Genomic DNA, 22,075 nt, shown 5'->3' with positions numbered 1-22,075 from the left:
CACCTTTTTGTTGTTACTTTTCCAAATGTGGCTACCAGGAAATTGAAAGTTACTGTGTGTTACATTTCTTTTGGACCATGCTGATTTAAAGAGTTGCTCTAAGACATCACTGAAATCCATTTGATGCCCAAAATGCAATCTGGCTCAGCAATTAAATCCTATCAAAACCATAGCTCCCCCCCTCTGGCTCTACCATCAGTGACTTAATTATCATAAGCAGTCACTGAATCTGATAACTAATTTGATCTCATCTACATTTTAAACTCATAATAGTTATAATCTTTTATTTGGTATTAGAGAAAATAAAATTTCACAGAAAATTTGGGCCAGGTAAATCGGTGAGAAATTGCAACAGAGGAATTGTATGATTTTGTTTGAGTATTATCATGTGTTGGATAATACACAGTGTGAAGCACTTAAATTACTTAAACTGTATCTGGGTAAGTTTATGGTATCTGTTTTCTAATAGATGTGTTCTTTCATCTTTTGCTTTATCCTCACCTCAAACAAAATTGGCAGAAAGCATGGTCGAATGTGTAATTCTTTCAGTTTTGTCAGGTATCTCTAATAGGCAGTACATCCTGATGATATTTCATTGTTCATCTGTCAATTCTTCTAGGAGGTGATTTCCTGTCCTTTCTGAGAAAGAAGAAGGATGAAATAAAGCTCAAACAATTAGTGAAATTTTCATTAGATGCTGCTTCTGGTATGTCCTATCTCGAGAGTAAAAACTGTATACACAGGTAAGGAGGACATTTTTTTAAACATTTTCTGGTTGTATCAACAGAACGCTAGAGAAGTGACATATTTGCTGCAATATAGCAATGAAGTTCTTTCATAAAACTTACATATTTTCTTGTTGGTTTTCGTGTTTTGTGGGAAAGCCTTCTTTGATAGTTGGTTATATAGTTTATAGAAACATTTGTTTTCTCTTACCTGAGATAAGTACACCTCATTAGACAATGAGCTACTTCCTGATTAAAATCTGTTGTATTATAATCATGAATGACATATTGATAAGATGTACCACAAGTTAGTCACATAATCAGCTACAGTCTTATAGCCAAATAGGATTGTTTCATCTGCTCCCTATTCTCATTTTGTGAAGAAATTACTTAAAAAGTCTTGGAAGAGCCTAATAGTAAAACAACAATTCATGACAGTGAATTGGCCAAGGGTAGAAGATATTAGCATAATAGTTATTTCAAGGGAGATTTAGAAAACTTGTCTAATTACTTTAAGAGCAGTGACTTGGTTGTAATGCTTTTATAGATTGTGGTTTTAGTTGCTTGTAGCTGAAAATGTTCTTTATTGCTAAATGTCGGTACAACTTAAGATGTCTTGCTGAATTCATGTGAGATCCTAAATATGGCTAAGTGTACCTAAGCAAAATGAAGTGGGGGCATTGATGCAGTTTTTATTCACTGGAAACAGCAGGTAATACTATTTAACATGGGGCAGAGTTCATTGTCAGATTGAACTATTATGGACTTTATCTAAATTGGTTCAGTTATTGATGTTTGTTTTTCTCTGATGTATTTCATTATGCAGGTTTTGATTTAACATTCTGGTAAAATTGTATAATGTGTAATTATATAGCAGAACAAAAGTACCTTCACCTGAAATATATATTGATTTGATCTCAGATGTCCCATCTGCCCCACCCCCCACCCCCTGTCTCCATTTTTGAGTTGGGCCAAGAAAGAATTTAGAGCCAAACTCTCAAGTGAAAAAGAGTTTAATAGCAATGAAAGCAAAAGCACACTCTCAAGGTGGACGAGCAGGCAGACCCAGAGACGGCAACTGCACCAGGGACCAGGGTGGTCTTTCTTTTTTATGCTCGCAAGAGTTATGGGCTGGTCTCTGACTAGGGTTGCCTCCAATCATCTAAGGTCTCCTCCTACAATAGAGAGGGGGAGTTTTGGTCCTATATGGCCCTTATCTGAACTGTCACAGAGCCATCCCCCTGCAAGGGGAGTGGGAGGGGGTAGTCAAGACCACAATGCAAATGTGTTCTCATGAAGCTATAGGTTATTGTAGGGCAGCACTTACAGGGAAGAGTACATGCGTGTGCCCCCTGGCTGTTTGAAACTTGGTTTCCACCCTTCTTAACAGACGAAAATAGCTGTTACCTGCTGATGTCTGGCTAACTGTCTGCTTTATCAAACTGATTATTTAATTTTCCAAAAAATTTTGCCACATTTTCAATTTTATTCTAAAACTGAAATCATGGCTTGTGTTTCCAATATAGCTCAATGGTCACCTATATTTTAAAATACCTTTCAGTAGAGATATTGTATTTCTGGAAATGAAGAAAACTAAAACTTAGCCACTGTCCTTGTATTTTTGTTTTACTTTCTATGACTAGAGATCAAATCACATTATAATAAGATATTTTTATTTTATTTTTTTTAATTCAGGTTTTTTTCTCTAATTTAAATTCAGTTAGCCAACACATAGTACATCATTAGTTTCAGATGTAGTGTTCAACAATTCATCATTTGGGTGTAACACCCAGTGCTCATCACATCACATGCCCTCCTTAATGCCCATCACCCAATTACCCCATCCCCCCACCCCCCTCCCCTTCAGCAACCCTCAGTTTGTTTCCCAGAGTCGAGAGTCTCTCATGGTTTGTCTCCTCTGATTTCTTCCCATTCAGTTTTCCCTCCTTTCCCTTACGGTCCTCTGCACTGTTTTTTATATTCTGCGTATGCGTGAGACTATGTAATAATTGTCTTTCTCTGATTTTTAAAGATTTTTAAAAAGTATTTGATTTTGGACAAGAATTGCATTATTATTAATTTCATTAGAAGAAAACAGTTTTGTTAAAAGTAACAATGAAGGGTTTTGTTCTTCATTTATAGAAAATCTATAATTTTGGCTGCTCAGGTTTTAAAGCTACTTCAGGCACCAGATTCTCTACTGTAGTTACTTATTTTGTCTCAGATTTTATTTTTCAAATCATTAGACTATCTATAGCTTTAAATTACAATGAATAAACCGCATTGAAACTACTTAATTAATTGTCAGTTACCAGTACCAGTCTTTAATTTCCGTTGCCTCCTGGTTGAGGGAATTGTTTCAATTTCTTGCTACTTTTGTAGCGATTGCTTTTCTTGCAAATGGATGACTGTATTTTTTTAAATGCTGTGTCATCAGAATTGAAATGATTCTAAGTTGTAGAGATAGCCTCTAAAAACTTATCCCACTCACCGAATCATAACATTACCTGCTGTAATGTTATTTTTCCATTTTCCTTGTTAAGAATTTTTATGCATTCACAAATTTTTGAATGTCAACCCTTGCTTGAGCACATATTCTAGAAGGTTGTACCTATTCCTGTACTATTTGCCTGTGGGGAAGGTTCCTGATTGAATAACTTAAACAATATCACTGAGAGCAGGTTTGACAAATAGATTTCAGTGCCAATTTTCAGTGATTGGTAGTGGCTTTCTGTGTTGTGTATTGAGAAAGATTCCAGGATCAGCGACAAAGAGTCCATTGATTGATCAGTCACATCTGTTAGGGCACTGATAAGCATTAACACACAAGCCCCAAATTTGTCATCCATGGCATAGAATATTTTCTTTTTGTCTTTATTTTAATAAATGCTTTTCTTTTTTCTACGATTTTCCTTATTCGCCATATAAAGCAACAATGTAATGTTTTCTGACCAACACTTCCACTGATTTCTTCTAAACTATCTGCTATTCTGATTTTCCCTGTTGATCCTGATTAGTGGATGAATTTTATACCTCCAGCCAGTGGTCTTTCGTTACTCTTGAAATTTATGTAAATGCTCTTTTGGATGAATTCATTTTCTTTTTCTTTGCATTTCAGTACCTCACCAATACATAACACTATGTTGAAAAAATAAAATATTCTTTGTGTTGAATTTTTTATAGAAGTGAATTGTACCATAGAACCCTCTTCCTATGTGTCATCCTATAGAACTATTTCTGTGGTAGTAATAGTAATTGCAATGGATTTCAATTGATTTATAGTTAAAAGATGCACTCAAGACATGTTACATGTTTTTTCTCCTAAGAAATACCAAAATGTAAATATATAGTATTCATTACAGTGAAAAGCATTTTTCCTCATTGGAAATGAGGAAATTCATTTTAAAAATTGATTAATCTGAACATGATCGAAAGTTTGAGTTTTCAAGTAGTGAAGAAAGACACCCAGCCCTATTCTTGACATCCTCAAATATATGCATGTCTATGAATTATGAAGTCTTTGTCCCACAGATCAAAGCAAAAATTTTTAATGTGCTTTAAATTTTATATGAACTTACATATTTTATCCTGTTCAGTGATTAGAAGCTCCTAGAATGCAGTACCTGAAAATATTTCTAATTGTGTCTCATCAAAATAGTATCTTAAGTTTGGGGGGACACATTTTCTTTCTTTAGCTTTGTTTTATTGTTTTGATTACTATGAGAAGAGCAGAGCAATGTTTTGTTATAGATAAACAAGTATGACAACTATAAAATGGAAACAAGTAATTGCATGAAGAAATGGCCTGCTTTTGGAAAATATTCTTGTAATTTCCATTTAACTTCCCGAAGGGTTCTCTTGATACTCTAAGTTTCTAATTGAAACTATTTCTGTTTATAGCTAGTGAATTGCTGGATATTTTGTGTTTAGTTGTAATCAACTGCATTTTCTTTATAATTATTCTGTAGACCAATGTGAGATTTTCTTTCCTACTTGTACCTTATAAAGATTTGAAGTATACTGATAAACTTTGGGCTGTGTGTGTGTTTACTTAAAATGGTATGGGGCGCCTGGGTGGCTCAGTCAGTTAAGCGACTGCCTTCAGCTCAGGTCATGATCCCAGAGTCCCGGGATCGAGTGCCGCATCGGGCTCCCTGCTCAGCGGGGAGCCTGCTTCTCCCTCTGCCTGTCACTCCCCCTGCTTGTGCTCTCTCTTTCTCTGTCAAGCAAATAAATAAAATCTTAAAAAAAAAAAAATGGTATGTTCCTAGATTGTTAGATGTCACTCTAGAAAAAGCATTAAACCTGATTAATTTTGATGTTAAGTGGATTGAAGCTTGACATTATACTAGATATAAGCGGGAATGGCATTTACGGTTTTATTGCTGAGGAATCTTACTGGAAGATTTATTTTTATTTGGGTTTATTTCTAAAAGTTGGCTTTCTGCCGTGTTCTTTGGTGTCTGTGGAAAGTAAAGAAAGGATAAGCTTTTGATTGGTATGTGTTTGTGTTAAAGACAAATCTGTGGGGAATTTTGGAAGCATTTCTTAATTTCATGATATTCTGTGTTAAAACCAGAAAAGGTGTTTTTGGAGAGATGCTTGTAGAAAATGATTTTACTTTTCTAATTTTAAATCTTGGACTGATTTCTCTTTATTTTTGGTTGCTTTACTGCAATGATGTTTTGTTGTTATGGAGTAAGGCTAATAACTCTACAAATTAAAGCCCATAAGATCAGATTTATTGTTTAATAAGGGTTTTGCTTATCCATTGAGAATGAAGATATTTCCAGCACTTCACAAATGTGAACAGTTGCCTACTCTGTGCCAGGCTGATGTCAACAAGAATCATTGTCCCTGCCATCAGGTAGATGTAACAAAATAATAATTATGCAAAGAGATAATCAAGTTAATGATAATATGTGCAGAATGCCATGAGAGTAATATTAAGAGGGTCTAATATGACCTTTTAATATGGGGGTTATGGTGGGAGTAATCAGGGCTATGGTGAGAGAAGTCCGTAATTGCAGAAGATACTGTTTGGGTGAGACTTGGTAGGTGGGTGTGTTGCTGAATAGAAGGGGAAAGAATATTCCAGCTGAAGGAAGGTTGAAAGCAAAACATAACAATGTTTTTCATGAGAGCAGGACTTAATCATGAAACTCTAAAGAGTTCAATATTATCCCATATCAGAATGGGAAGTCCAAAGGACGGAGCCAGGTAAACAGGGTCATTCTCACCATGGGCCATTTAATTTGGCCAAACTGCAGGAGTATCTAGCTATACATTGGGATGATTTTTAAAAAGTTAAAATGCTGTGGTTTTTAATTGGAAAAGAAAAGTAATTTGAACAAAATTTACAAAACCCTGAAAAATGAATAATCTTAGGAAAAGGAGTAGGAATGGGACCAATTTTATTTTTAAATTTCATTAGAAAAACTAATTTAGGAAAGCTAAGGTTGTCCAGAAAGAAACAATATTACATTTCACTTAAATATATTATAGAAAGAGATTGTTTGACCCAGTGATTTCTGATGAGGCTAAGGAATGTGTTCTTTTTAAGATAAATGTAAGATGCTGCTTCTGTCTCATTTTAAATTTTTTGTGATTTCATACTTTATGTAGCTAAAGATTTGGGTATGATATTGATTATCTACATTTTTCCAGTGATCATCTACATTTTTCCAGTTTTTCTCTCTTTTTTTTTTTAAAACTACAGCTGATAACCTAGCATTTGAGCTCTCCCTCTGCTTTCAGTGTACTGAAAATGTATTCTTATGCTTAATGCATCTTCATATCATTTAAATGGTAAGGTAAAGGTAAAATAGGCAAAGTGAAATATTTCCTATAATGTTTTTAGAACTTCACCTTTTATATCCCTCATGAATTTCCATTTATTCAGTAAAAGGGACTTTAGGATCAATTTACAGATTAAATAATTGCAGCCCAGAGATTAAATGAAGTTTATCTAAACGGTGGCAGAGCCATTGCTAGCTAGATCTTAGATGTGCTGACTTCTTCTAACACATTCCCAGTCATTGAATGTGGGTGTTTGACTCCATCTCATTCAAGTGTTTGTAATCCCAACAGCTGCCCTTCATAACTTACTGAGGACTAGGCATTGTGCTAATTACGTGCTTTAGATGCAGTATCTGAGAATGTAAGCTTCATGAGGGCAATGATTTTTACCTGTAGTGTTCACTGTTGGATTCCAAAAGTCAGGAACAGTGCCAGGCACTTACTGGTGAATGAATAAATCCTCAAAACAGCAGTAGGTATTATGGTTAGGCCCATTTTATACATGAGGAAACTCCTGGTTAGGGAGGTTGATTATCCTGCCCAAGATGATATGAAAAGAAAGTGGCAGCTCCAACATATGGATCCTGGCACTCTGGTTCTAGAGTTCATACTCTGACTCACTGCCCTGGACTCCACTGCCTTCTGTAAGAAATGTCAATTAGGAGATTCGGGGAGGAAAGCCAGATGGTATTTGGTGTGATGGCTCAGCTTATATTTAACATCTGGACTCTTTATGTTCATGAGTAAAAACAGAAGAGGATGTAGAAGCCTATGAAATGTAGTTTTAGAAAGATATACCAAGGTGTTTTTTGTTGTTTTTGATAAAGAGTTGCTGGAATGAAGCAGTATTTTGTTATTGCCTCTCCATTTAATTAGAACTTGAAAATATATTTTTGCGTTTTTCATACACTATTGTTTAGATACCCCTTTCTGCTTTATCCATTAATTAAAAACACAGGATTAGCATAGAAATGTGATAATCTTGGTTAGTTGAGTAAGCATTTATGACTGATTTTCTTGTTCCAACATTTGATTACAATTTTGAATATATTAAGATGTACTTTTATTTTTAGCCTCTAAACCAATTTTGCTGCAATACAGAAAGGAGTGCTCAATAATTTCAAGTATGTCAGAAATATGCAATCCTTCTCTAACTTTTTTTTTCTACTGCAGTTCGGTATTTGCATATACAGTGTGATTATCATACAAAAGATATCACAAAAGCACCTTTCTAAAAATTATCCTGCTACTTTATTCAGTGTCAGAATTTCCCATCACTAGTTTCATTCATTTTAATTAAGGGATTTTTTTCCCCTAAGGTCACATGCATGTTTCCAGGAATGAAAAAGGAGGCTTTCTCTTATATTACAATCAATTACCATGTTGGCTTGGGTTAATGTACCAGAGTATCTAGCTGCCTTCTTAGAAAACAAAAATGATGGATTTGGGGGAAAGGGTCAAAAGACAGATAAGTTTTGATTTATGGTTACTGGTAGGAAAAACACAGCATATAAGACACTGTTCAGGAATTTAGGGCCCTCTGGTAAGCAGTCCTTGAGAATGAGAAGGGAGGGAGAGAAGAGAATAGCAACACATTAAAGCTATTTCATAGTTTGGTTAGGGCTAGCTTTGTCCTATGTTACATAGAAATGATGGGGGGAAATTGGCCTATACCTCTTCTCTATTATTTCTCACTTTCATTCAGTTAATTACAGTAAATACATTTCTGATTCAGAATGTCAAACGTGAGCTTTTCCATTAAACTAATACAAATGTTTAGGTTACCACTTTTTCTAAGGACCTCTTTGATGACAAAGAACAGAAACAGTGTAAGCTAACTTAAGCAATAGGACATTTATTATAAGAAAATAGAATTTTCTCACAGAACTCAGGACACAGGAAGCTCAGCCAGCCCTGGGAGCCATTGGAATTAGGAACTGGGTAGTGGTCAGGGACCAAGGCAGCATCTCTTTCTGTCTTTTCCTCTGTGTTCACTTGGTCTTTCATTATTTCCTCAATCTCACTGCTTCATTTCCCTCTTGTTCTGAAGACTACATTCCTCTGCCCCATTTGCAAAGGGCTCTCAAGTGACATTTGAATCAATATAACTTTCCAGGCCTAGCATCTGCAGATAACTAATTAGTCTTTGAGGTCTAACTTCAAATTCTTGGCAGAAAGAATTGATTGACCTAGCTTATATTATGTGTCTACCCTTGTTTTAATCAATAAGATGGCTAGACAGAGGAGAGTATGCAAGATCGTTGTTATATAGATTTACAGGAGCCGATCCTGGTGTGTGAGGAGATGATTCTCAGAGGATGAGACATACATGAAGCAGGATCCCCAAAAGAGTATCATGCATTCATCAAGTACTTACTATTTGGAAAGTACATTCACTATCTTATTTAGTCCTCATATTTCAATGAGAATGGTACCACTCATCTCCGCTTATAATAGGAGAAACTGAGCCGCAAAAAAAAGTACGTAACTTGCCCAGTGTCATACAGCTGGTAAGGGGAAGAGTCACTTCTAGATTGAGTTAATGACAAAGCCTGGGAATCTAAACAAAACATTTAAACTATATGTTGGATATATCTCCAGTTCTTCCCATCTGGGAGTATGAGCAATCATGTGGAAATTTCTCTTATGAAGCAAAACCTAAAACGATTTCATCAGTACTGATTTAGAGAAAGCCTTTCGCAGGGATAAGAGAATCCTTTACAAGTCTTATCTCCATATTTTCCTGGGATGATTCATTCTCCCACAGTTCCATGGTGTTAGGCTGCCAGCTTGACTCTTTCCTGAAGTTGGTCCATGTAGTCTTCTTGAATCCTAGCTCCTACTGAGTCTGAACAGGTAGGAGATCACACTCAGAACTGTGGAGTTGGGTTCATGATTACCTCAGAGATTTGGGTGACCATTGGTTGTATTCATGTTCTCAAGTCAAACCTGATTTATGCTAGAGTAGCTAGCTGTTTCTAATTAGTCTTGGTCAAATGGAAATTCTGGTCTCCAAGAAATCTGTTAGAACATGGATGACATAAAAACAAGCCTAACCTTCTCACTTGCAAATTGCTTCCAAGGCAGGGTCTGAGCAGTCAGCATATGGACCTAGAGAACCCAAGCCTATGACATTTACCAGACACTGACTCCCCTTATTAATTTTGAGAATTACGGGGTGGTGGGGGATATGCCCAATTTTTGTTTTCAAATATTGTTCATTCTGTTTTAGATACAGAGCACCACCAGAAGCCCTTTTCATTCTCAGGTTTCCTTTTTAAAGTGTTTCTGTCCCAATCAGACTGTCTCTGTCTGCATTGCCAACTCTAATAGACTGGAAGGTTAGCATTTGCAGAGCCACTTAGCAGCTTCAGCATAGTGGTTAAGACCACAGATTTGACCTTGGAATGCTCTGTTTGAATCTTGGCTCTACACCATGTTAGTTGTGTGACTTTAGAACCCTCCCCAGCCCCCATCATGGCATTCCCTATAACCTCTCCCCTGCTTTATTTTTCATCAGTCCTTATCATGACCTGACATTTATTTTATTTATATCTACATATGCATATATGTGCATGTATAAATATATGCATATATATAAAAGTGGTGTGTGTATGTGTGTGTGTGTGTATCTATCTGTCTGTAAAATACTGGTTTGCTTTTTATCTGTCTCCCTCAAGTAGAATGTTAGTTCCGTGAGAGTATTGGCTATATTTTGTTCATTCTCAGTATAGAGAACAGTTACCAGCGTCTCGTTGGCAATCGGTAAAAAAACATCATTGCATGGATGAATGAATGAAGTTACTTATTATGCTTCTGTTTCTTCAGTATAAAATGAAGATGATAATATTCTCTCTGACACACTGATTTGGATTAGAGAAGGCAACTGTACTTGAGTAGATAAGAAGTATCTCAAGGTTCTCCACTATGAAATATCCCCACAACACTTCAAGGGGACCACAGCATAACTAGAAGAGACCACACATGCCCACACCATTCTAAGATTAAATTCAGTTATCTAGTTAGCCAAGGATACAGAAACTTTTCAGAAAAAGATGGCCATATAAAGGAAGAGCAAATGCAGGATATCTCCGTTCATTTTACCATGGTCCCTAGACTTTCTAACAGTGTCCAAACAGGCTTGGGCCTTGTTGAATCTGAGAGGCTCATTTTCTTGCTAACGTAGTAGTATGGATCATATAATACCATTCAGGGAGTATCTATACATCTGTGTGGTTTTGTTTAATGTTTTAACATTGGGCTAAACATTTCTTATACCAAACTTGGTAAAGCCTAGGTATCTCTGGGCAGCTGATCTCTATCTCCAGCCCATAGCTCCATATTTTGCCACCTTACTCCCATTACTGTTTCATCTGTGTGTTCCCAATCCTGGGTATTTTCGGGCCGGGCACTCCTCTAGATACTGTGGCTGTGGTGGTAGAGGGGAGGAAAACTAATCTGCCCTCTAATCTGCTAGGTTTTTGCCTGAAATGCCCCTGTAATAAAAGGCTAACGGGGAAAAACAGAAGTTAAATAACATGTATGCATGAGAGAGACCCAGGAAAACTGAGTAACTTCCCAAGATGGCCCAAGCCACCACCTTAAATACCAACTCCAGCTAAAGACTAAAGAAGATGTGTCGTGGGTAGGAGGGAGGCCAGTTGTGGGAAGTTATCAGGCAAAGCAGTAAACAAGGGTAGAATTGTTACACAGATTTAAGTCAGTGTCTTCTCTATTGATAAGAGTTTCTAGAGATTTAGAGTCTACCTTCTCTTCTTGGTACAGGGAGGGAGACATTCTTATAAATGGAGAGCTCCCTTGTAAATCTCTCCTGCAAAAGTATAACTTCTACTCAGTTGTAAAACTCCCTCTGTATCCGCTGTTTCTAAAAAAATAATCAGCTGAAAATAATCCTTATGTCAAAGAAGCATATTCTGGGGTGACAAATTCTATCCCCCTTCAACAGTGAATGAAACAAAGCCGTGCCCTTCTGGAGCTTACAAAAATGAGGGAGAGCAGACAATGCATTTAAAAAGTAATAAGCAAGTAAATATAAAATATTCCACATGATAATAAATGATATCCTGAGTAACAAAATAGGATAAAAGGGAAGGGGAGGCTGGAATGGACACTATTTTATAGAGAAGACCCAGGAGATAAAGGAGTGAGCCATGTGATTATCAGTGAGAACCTTACCAGCAATGGGTGTAGCAAGGTCAGAAAAGCCCTGAGATGTGAGCAGGTAGGTGTGTCTACAGAAGACCAAAAAGGGAGATGGAGAATGAGCTTAGTTATTAGGTGGCCAGATCACGAAGACCTTGTAAGTCATTGAAAGGGCTTTGCTTTTATTCTGCATGACATGGGGGCTGTTGAGAACTAACTTGATCTGTCCCAGGTTTTTGAAAGATCAGTTGGAATTCTTTTTTTTTTTTTTTAATAGACTGTAAGAGGGCAAGTGCAGAAGTATGACCAGTTAGAGAGCTTTTGAAATAATCTAAATGAGAAACAATGGGATTTGGATCAGAGTGGCAGTGGTGGAGATCTTGAGAAGTGGCCGAATCTGGGTGTATGTTGAAGGTAAAGCCATTAGGTTTTGCTAATATATTAGCTATAGTCTCTTAACAGAGAAAGAGAGAATGAAAGATGACTTTATATTCTCACACAGACTTTAAAAAATGGTCTTTCTGTATTTTCCTTATAAATTCAGGTGGCTCTAAGACACTCTCCAAGGTTTTATTTTCTGTAATTCTAATAATTCTAACATTATTGCTTCAAACTATAATGAGCCAAATAAAAGCACACCGTGTAACTTTGATTTTACTGGGAGCCTGCTGTATGCGGAGAGCTGTGCGAGGGTTAATGATACAGCTGAGATTGGGCAGACTCCCACCACTTCTGGCATTTTCATTGTGCCAGACTCTTGTGTTATAATTCTTGTAATGGAATAAAGAAAGTGACCTTGAAATGAATGGCACTCAAAATCTCACCTGCAGGGGTTTTTTTGCATTTAAATTAAACATATGTTTTCTAAATAAGTTATAGATCTTTAAGAATTGTGCCTTGCAAATAGTATCCTAGTTTGCAGACCAATTGATTTAAAGAGATAAGTAAAATTAAATGTATGCATAATTTATCATAATTTATAGTGGGTCGTATTTTCCCCCAGAGGTCTCTGGGCTTCTGACTTGTCAATGAAAATAATTATCTACTGAACTGAATAACTTGGTGTTGCAACTAGTGTTGCTAGTTAATAATGCCAATGGATCGTGCCTGATTGTTGGAGAAATAATGTCATCTGTGGAACTAAAGTGACATGAAAGAGAAGAGGTCATTCAGTTGCTATTTTGTTTAGTAGACAAAAGGTCATATCCTTCTAACGTAAGGTTATGTATTATAGAATAAAATGACTTCTATTATATTAAATATTAAATATTTATAAGATGGCCTGGAGAGAATAGTTACAGTTTGTGGTCTGGTACACTTATTTATATTTCTTATGGATAGATACTTTTGTTATGGAAAAGAAATACTTGACTATTTTGTATTCTTAGATCGACCTTTTAAGGCTGAACTTTTTTTCATTGCACAGTCTGATTTGCTTTGTGTGGGAAAGAAATACTGCAGACTTTCTGTGAACATTTTTTATTGGATACTTTTCATGTAGTGGGAGTTTGATAAACATCTGACATTTGAATGAATAAATAAATGGATAAATTAATGAAAAAACAAAATAGGTCTTTTATCTGCTATCCGAAGTGCTGATTGAACACCATTAGATGACCAAGGACTTTCTAGAAAAATAATCGTAAGTTGTTTCACCAACATTTCAATGAAAATGTTCATTTTTACATTTTTAGTTTTCTCTGATTCATTTCTTTATAATGCATAATTGAAGAAAAAATGATATCTTATGCAAACCAGTAAGTATTATACAAACAGACCAAAATTCTTTGCCTGCTGTGTGTTAGTATGAAAGTTTTAGGATGCTTAGGGCCTTTTTTAAAATTGTTTGAATGTGATTATTTCAGAGTTTCAGTGAGACAATATCACTGCTCTTGTCAGAATAGTGTCCTCCTCCAAGAGTCACAGAAGGTGAATACTATCCTGGTTCAATCCGGTTCTCATCTAACAGTAATTATTTGTTATATTGACCCTGTCCTATCTCAGACAGTAACCACAGCTTAAGCAAGCAGTAATTTATAACATGCCAGAAAGTATTAATTTTTAACATATACTTGGAGATAATTGGCAGTAAACAACAGATGCGTTATTATGTATTAGAGTGCTCAGTAGGCACATATTTCATTTAGCCTCTTTCTCCCTTCCCTGCCCTCTGTCCATTCATTATGTAAATAATGTGAGAATATGAATGTTATAGCTAGAACACTGCCAAGGTACTTAGTTCCTTACCATTTAAGCCCAAGAGTATGTAACAAGTAACTTTAATTCTCAGTGAGTAATATTTTTCCCTTCATTCTTACAATTCCCATTATGCCTCTTTAAAATTAGGCTTCTATTTACTTATATAAATTAGTGAAGGAATAAAATTAAAATAATTGTATCTGCTATTTGAGATTTTTTAAAACCCAAGGCAGGACATAACCATATGGCATGATAAACAAATAATCTATAAACCTCTTTATAACCAAATGAAAATGTAATTGGTATGTAATTTAAAATTTAGCCTTTTTTTTATCGCATCATGCCATGTTATAAATTTTTAAGTATTTTTTCCTTAGTATATATCATGTGCAGGAAGGAAAATTACAATTTTCATGTGAAATTTATACTTATGTACATATCCTGCTAGAAACAGATTATTGGAGTTCCTGTATTTTTGCTTTTATGATATCATATAAAATTGCCTGGTGAAATTTCTCACTTTATTTGTAATTTCTAAAGCCCCTCTATATACCACAGATTAAATCAGTCATAAACCATGTATCGAATAGCCTTCTTTGTAAAAGGCCCTGTTTAGACATGTTCCCTACTCTCGAGGAAAATGAGAGAAGTAAGTTAAAGGTATAAAAATATCTTGATAATTTGATAAACAGTACATTGAGGGACGGGGGTGAACAAGAAAGAAGAATAGGGTTTCCAAAGGCCTTTCATAATAGGGAGAAAAAAATAGCACAGCAGTCAAACTTGTAAGAGCCACCCAACAAATATTGGGGCAATTTATTGATTTCTTTTATGTGATCAGCTGTATTAAAAATAAGCTTAATCCCCAAGGGATTTCCTGACGTTTTACCGTATTTAGCATAATTTTAAAGGTTTTACTTTTTTCCTGTAACTTCCTTAAAGAATACTTTATCTGCTTTGTAAGCATCTGTGTGTTGAAAAGCAGTCACATGGCAAATGTTCCATAATGTTTACTTGAAGTCATTAAATATTTACTTAAGCACTTTCTATATGTCAAGCACTTGGTTGGCATTTGGGATAAAATGCTGAGCAAAGCAGAAGGGGTCTCTGTCCTCATGGAGCTTTGAGTCTAATGAAAGAGACATGCATTTACAGATAATCATTCCAGAAAGCATGCAAAAGCAGGAAATGACCTCATCATAAGGCCATGGAAGGCATCTCTGAAGAAGGGACATTTGAACTGAAAGTTAAGTAACTAAGAAAATGTGGTAAAGAGAGCAAACAATCAATTAGGAGTGAGAATGGCCTTTCTAGGCAATGAAAGGCAATCAAAGTATGGCTGGGTTAAATGTCATTGAGATGTGACTGGAGAGATAGCAGGGATCAGACCCTGTGGGGGCAGGCCAGGTCCAGGAGGTTGGTCTTGCCCTTTAGAATAATGGGAAGCCACTATAGGGTTTTGAGTAGGAACCATCAGATTTCTCTTTCATGCAGATTACTCTAGCTGCAGTATGGAGACTGGACTGGAGGGAAGAGTGGATAAAGATGAGGGAAGCTTTTAAGGGAGTTCAGTGTCAAGTCATCTGAGTTTCTGGCTTGTGCAACTGGGTGACAGGTCTCTATTCACTCAGGAAACACAGGAAGAGGATGGGTTTTTTCTTTTTTGGGTTTTTTTTGGTGGGGGGTGTGGGGACAAGTTTGGATGGAAATGATGAGTTTATTTTGGTGCATGTTGAATTGGAACTACCTATAAAATACTTGTGAAGCAACTGAGTAGGCAGATGGATATTTAGAGCTAGAACTCAAGGGAAAGGTCTGACCTGGAGATAACAGTGTGGAAATTATGAAAGGAAAATGAATACATGAGTGAGTGAGTCTGTGAAACTTTGAATTAATTATGAATCACTGAAAGAACTATTCAAGGATAAGAAATGAACATGGAAGAATATATCTGTGATTTTCTGAAATCTACATACATGTATTTAAAAACTAACCATTCATTTTGCCTCTAGATTTTTAAAATTGGAGGCAGTTTCAAAAATCACTTTTAACTTTGATGGTAGTACCTAATATTTGTCATTTCTGGTATCTAGTTTGATAGTACATTAACTCTAGAACAATGTTTATTTAACTTACTTGCTTTACCTAAGGAATCATTCTGATGGTTAAGTGCTTCCTTTAAAATCTTACATCAGGGGCGCCTGGGTGGCTCAGTCGTTAAGCGGCTGCCTTTGGCTCAGGTCATGGCCCCAGGGTCTTGGGATCGAGCCCTGCATCGGGCTCCCTGCCCTGCATCGGGCTCCCTGCCCCGCATCGGGCTCCCCGCCCCGCATCGGGCTCCCCGCCCCGCATCGGGCTCCCCGCCCCGCATCGGGCTCCCCGCTCCGCGGGAAGCCTGCTTCTCCCTCTCCCACTCCCCCTGCTTGTGTTCCTTCTCTCGCTGTATCTCTCTGTCAAATAAATAAAATCTTTAAAAAATAAATAAATAAATAAAAATAAAATCTTACATCAGCCTTGATAACTTTATACTCCCACAAATAATGACAACTGGAGAATGAAAGAGAAAAATATATTTTCATTGTATTCAGAAATACCCCAAATTCTGTACAAATAAATTACCAGTAGAAATGAGAAATTTGTAAAAAACACCATTCATAGAAGAAAACCTGTTTCCTTTGGAAAGTTTTCCTTTCTGGGAAGAAAATGAGGAGAATAACTGATTTTTCCTTCTTGAGAGTCTTGTTCCCTGGCCAGTAGAACTCACTATAACGTGTAGAACAACAATGACATATGTGAACACAGAATACAGCTTTGTACTAATCTCCAATGACTACGATTTAACAATATCAACACTGAAAGTGTCTCTTGCTGTTTTTTTTTTCCCACATCTCAAGGCATGCATATTTGTTTACCTAAAATAAAGACATTTCCCTAGTTTTTCTTTTTTTTTAAAGATTTTTTTAAATTTATTTATTTGACAGAGAGATAGCAGAAGTGGGCAGAGCGGCAGGCAGAGGGAAAGGGAGAAGCAGGCTCTCCGCTGAGCAGGGAGCCCGATGCGGGGCTCGATCCCAGGACCCTGGGATCACGACCCAAACCCAAGGCAGCCGCTTAACCGACTGAGCCACCCAGGCGCCCCCCCTAGTTTTTCTATGTTAAGAAACGAAGACAAAAATAATTATCGTGTGAAAAAAGAGTATTTGTTAATATCCAGATTTCCCCCCTCCTCTGTTAAGAGAGGATTAACAAATTCTGCCTCATAGCCAGTGGCTGTAAGGTTAAATTAAAATAAGAGCTATGAAAGCCTTTGAGAAAACTGAATGTCAATTCAAATTATATGTAGTGTTACATTACTGTTGTTAGGAGGAAGGGGGAGTTGTTCACCAAGACATGTGAGAAGATGAAAAAGATGAAGGAATTAAATGCACTAAAGGTATCAGTAAAAAAACGGTTTGGATGAGGTACAGGCAGATGGTAGTCATTATTCCGTATTTAGAATGTGGCCTCTCTGTGTGCCTGCGGCCAAGGACCAGCACGTCACCTGGTGGTCTGAGGTAGAACTTGCTGTGGGCAACGGTGCTGGCCATCTCGGTGAGGCTTCCCCGGGTTGCAGCTCCAAAGCAGCTGCTGAAAGAGGGCACTCTGCCCAGGGCCGTTTGAACGAATATACCTCCTCTCTTATTTTCGTATTTCCATTTCCCTTTTTTTTTTAAGATTTTATGTATTTATTTGAGAGACAGAGAAAGAGAGCAAGAGTGCATGAGTGGTGGGGGGAGGAACAGAGGGAGAGGGAGAAGCCGACTCCCCACTGATCATGCAGTCTGATGCGGGGCTCAATCCCAGGACCTTTATATCATGACTTGAGCCAAAGTCAGATGCTCAGCAGACTGAGCCACCCAGGCGCCCCTCTTATTTCCATTTTCAAGGCTTTATTTCTTTAGAAGAAAAACCCTACAACATAGAAAAAGTTTCACCCGATGTGTTTATGCCTGTTGATCTTCTTTATGAGAAGGGAGAGAAATGAGCTTTTTCTCCATCGTCTTTATTAAAGCTCAGTTTTAGAGCTGAATTGAAACCATTTTATGAAATATTTGAATACTGCTTGAAAAGGCATGTCTAACGCAGAAGGGCCACTGCAGTCTTACCGGCACATGTTCCTACATCCTGTTCATCACAGTGCCATTTGTCCGTACCTCGCTGAAAAGAGCAGACAGCCAGCTTTCTGATCTGACATATCAGATACACTGCGTCTTTTTGGTAGTATAAAACCTTTCATGTTTTCATGGATGTCCAAGCTCATTTGATTCATCTGTCTTTCCATCTGCCTGTTCGTCTTTCCCAATGCAAGAGAACATGATGGTGGTCTGGCGATGGGACTAGACACCCGTCCCTGCTGCATCTAAAACCAACCTGGCGATGCCACAATTCGATGCCCATCTTCCACAATCACTCAGTTAACTGTGGCAGAGTTCATCACTGAGCAGGGCTTGTTACGTCATTGCTGGAATGAAAAGTGCTTCTCTCCTGACTGATCTCAAACTGCCCTCGGATCTTCTGCCTCTGTATCTATGACTTGTACATATCAGCAGTCCTCAATGAAGCAGGAAGAAAGGATACAGAAAAAGTATAAATTATGTATATCTTTTTCTTATTTTTTTAACATTAAGAATCAAGGGAAATAGTATTTCAGGAAACTTTTTACATTACATGATGAAAGTTCTAAGAACCACTACTTTGAAACAGCATCTGTTGAAGGATATCTCTTTTTACCTCTTAGGGCAACAGAAATTTACTTAAATTTTTAATTTGAAACTTCTCTTTGAGTTACTCAATTCTGAAGTTGTTTAAATGTCATTGCTTTATATGTACGTGCATGCACAGCAAAGGCTAGGCACCCCTTGAGGGGTGAAACTGTGCTTTATTCATGTTAAGGCCCTATTCCTACTGCCTAGCCCAGTGTCTGGCACATAATACAGCTGAGTAACTCATGCATCAAAAAATGAAATGTAAATTTATTGTGGAGGAATCTTAATTTTTTGCAGCACAAAGTATATCTGACATTTACAAATATTTGTTCTTTGATAATGATATCTGGTAGAAAAAAGCAAATTTCCCTGATTTGTACCAAAGAGCATAATATACTCAAAATGTTACATTATTTAATATGCAAGAGAAAAATCCTGGAAAATAGATAACAAATGAAGTAAGACACCAGAAAGAAACATATGAATCAAAGACCTAAGAATGGCCTTTCTAAGATAGTACTACTGCCCTTACACTTTCTAAGTGCGTGTGGTAATGATGGTTGGTGCCAAAGGACAGTTTTGGAAATGAAAGTCTGTTGTTTGTGCACAGTGTGCCATCTCTAGGCAGCAGTGTGTGTTCACTTCCCCACCCACTGTGTTAATGTCCCTCACTCTAAGGTATAAAGACTTGTCATAGAATTGATTCCGTAAGCCATATCTTTTGTAACTTGCCATGAGGGCAGATGGCGAGCATGGTGTACCCAGAGCTAAGTTTAGTATCAGTAATTTATTTCTTTTAAGGTTACTAATAGCTATCAGTTAGTAATTTTTCATTTGTCACTTTTGAATTGGGCAACACAGCAAATGCTTGAATAGATAGAAGTAAACGTGAGTAAAGCAATACTCTGTAAATGGCACTACTTTCTTCAGTTTCCACATGCTAATAGCAAGACCTCATTGCATATAAAGATATCTCTGGTAATGTGTGCAAGGTTTTGATTTGGAACTTTTAAGGATAATAAGAAGATCAGACAAAAATGGATGGGCCAGATATTAAATATTTGACTTTCCAGATTATATGGTGTCCATCACAACTACTCACCTCTGCTGTGTAGCACAGAAGCAGCTATAAAAAATGGGCAAACAAAAGGGTGGGACTATGTTTCAATAAAATTTTATTTGCAAAAACAGGCAGCATACCAGATTTGGCCTGTGGGCCATGTTTTACAGACCCATCCTCTAGAATAACTAAAAACATTTTAAAAAGAGTTACAACCCTCTTCTCAGCCTTCCTTGTGTCTGATTTCCTTTGAGACCATGCTCAAATCCTACCCCCACCAGCTGTTCCTCCCTCTCTGTGTCCCTGTTATCTGTTCTATATCTTACTATCTTCCAAAACGAATGTTCCGTCTCTACATCTACATTGTTAGCTATCGATTTCCTTCCTTCCTTCCCTTCTTCTTTACTCCTTCCCTCCTTGCCATTCTTACTCCTTCTTACCAAATGAGCCAGTAGATACCTGCTGCTGATAAGGACTGTCTTAACGATCCTTATAGGAGATATTATGAAAATAATTAATTATTTTACTTTAACTTCTCAGGCCCTAGCAAAGTAGCCATTAAATGTTTGTTATTGATAATGAAGATCTTAATTTTTTTTCCCTAATAGCTTTTGTTTTGTTTTTTAATTTTGAACACATGAGACCAGGGAGACCAGTTAGGCAAAATATTTCACAGGCCTAAGCTATAGTAGAGATGGCAAAGAGATGTAAAATTAAATAATACTTAATAGATAAAATTCACATTGATTTATTTTTTAACTAAAAAGATGTTTTTAATCCACATTGATTTATGGATAGGAGTCCTTTATCTCAGATCCAAATTGATACCAAATGTTTTCCAAGTAATACTACCATACGTACTAACCAGCCTGTGCATTTGTAAGTCCAAAGAGCTCACAGGGGCATAGCAAAGTGAGTGGCATATTGACAAGTTATCTCTACATTTAGGAGTTTTGTGAGATTCATTTATAATAATGGTTGTCTCATCCTTAAGGTTTTCAACCTGGATTTATGAAAACAGTCCAAATTATTTTTAGAGATCTCTATAAGTAAGCTTCTGTTAATACTTCATCAGACAGATTTTGTGGGGTGTGATTTGCCAGGAAAGACTGTGTTCTTTTGGAGGGATTAGAATTTTCAGCTTCCAGTGGCTTTTTGTAGTTGGTGATATTTTTATTCTTACATTTTGTAGTTAGATGCTTTCTCTTCATAATTCCAAAATTATAAAAATATACCTTACAAAAATATTACTTTAAATTCCTTTATTTTCTTCCTACTCCTCTTCCTTTCTTTCGCAAGACATGTTGGTCTACTCTGTTCAAGGCATACTCTGTTCTGGTAGAGAATTCTAAAATGAATACGAAACTCCCATCCACGGTGTTGTTCATGTAAATGAACATTTAAGACATGCACATACAACCGGGATAGAACCTGGAAAATTATGAACTTTAAAAGAAATCATAAGTAGTTTGAATTGGGGAAGCATTTACTTCATCAGGTCAGATGAGTGCGCAGGAGAGACAGCACCCTGGGTAAGTTACCATGTCTGTGCTCCTTTGGCTACCTCCGACTAATGGTACTGGTGTCCTGAAGAGGTCGTCACACTTCCAAAAATGCTTTTCACCTACACTAGAGAGCCGGAAACCTGTGAAATGTGCCAGTTTTCCTAGCTGATAGATGTTGACAAACAATGTAATACTGCTGATTCCAGATATCAGTTATAATGGAATTGTTTTAGCAGTAGCCTTGATAAAAGCTTTGACTGCTCCTGTTGCTTCATAGATTTACTCTTTGCCCTTTTTAAAGGAAGACACTCAATCAGATCAACAGTGTCAATGGGTTGCTTTATTTCTTTTTGCAAGTATAATTGGACAATGTGTTATGTAAAATGTTAAGAAAGGAATCACTCTTCCAGTTCTAAAGCCTACATGATGAACTAAACCAAATCTGCATTGTTATTTGTTTAAAATGTTCCTATTCTGTTTTATTCTGAGAAACAAATGGACATTTACATTCTGCTTTGTGCTGATGTCCTTGATTGTAGGCTGCTGCCATATTTCAAGATAATTGTTACTGATGCTGCCTGTCTTCATACAGATAAAACATCTGCATTGCATTTTGCCATTTGGGATGCCACTCTTTGTAAGTAAAGACAAGAACATAGTTTGAGTGAAGACAAATGGCATCTTAAGTATAATGTTATTTTCTCCTTTTTCATGTATGAATTAAAATTAGCAGTTCAGAGTAAGGCCAAAGCAAAATGAATTATAAAAAAAATATGTCTAGGGGTGTCTGGGTGGCTCAGTCAGTTAAGTGGCTGCCTTTGGCTCAGGTTATGATCCCAGGGTCCTGGGATCGAGCCCCATGTCGGGCTCCCTGCTCGG

The 22,075-nt window shown here is 36.9% G+C and overlaps 1 protein-coding gene across 1 annotated transcript in view; it reads left to right on the top strand.

Moving 5' to 3' along the window:
- Positions 1 to 22,075, top strand: part of FER (FER tyrosine kinase) — a 387,502-nt gene that overhangs the window by 280,637 nt on the left and 84,790 nt on the right. Inside the window, exon 17 of the mRNA XM_081825811.1 lies at positions 620 to 743. Coding sequence (XP_081681937.1) covers positions 620 to 743 — 124 coding nt within the window. The remainder of the gene's footprint in view (positions 1 to 619; positions 744 to 22,075) is intronic.

Source organism: Leptonychotes weddellii, chromosome 7, assembly GCF_054177405.1.
Source record: "Leptonychotes weddellii isolate Sample4059 chromosome 7, ASM5417740v2, whole genome shotgun sequence".
NCBI lineage: Eukaryota > Metazoa > Chordata > Mammalia > Carnivora > Phocidae > Leptonychotes > Leptonychotes weddellii.
This window is presented reverse-complemented; position numbering and strand designations above follow the sequence as displayed.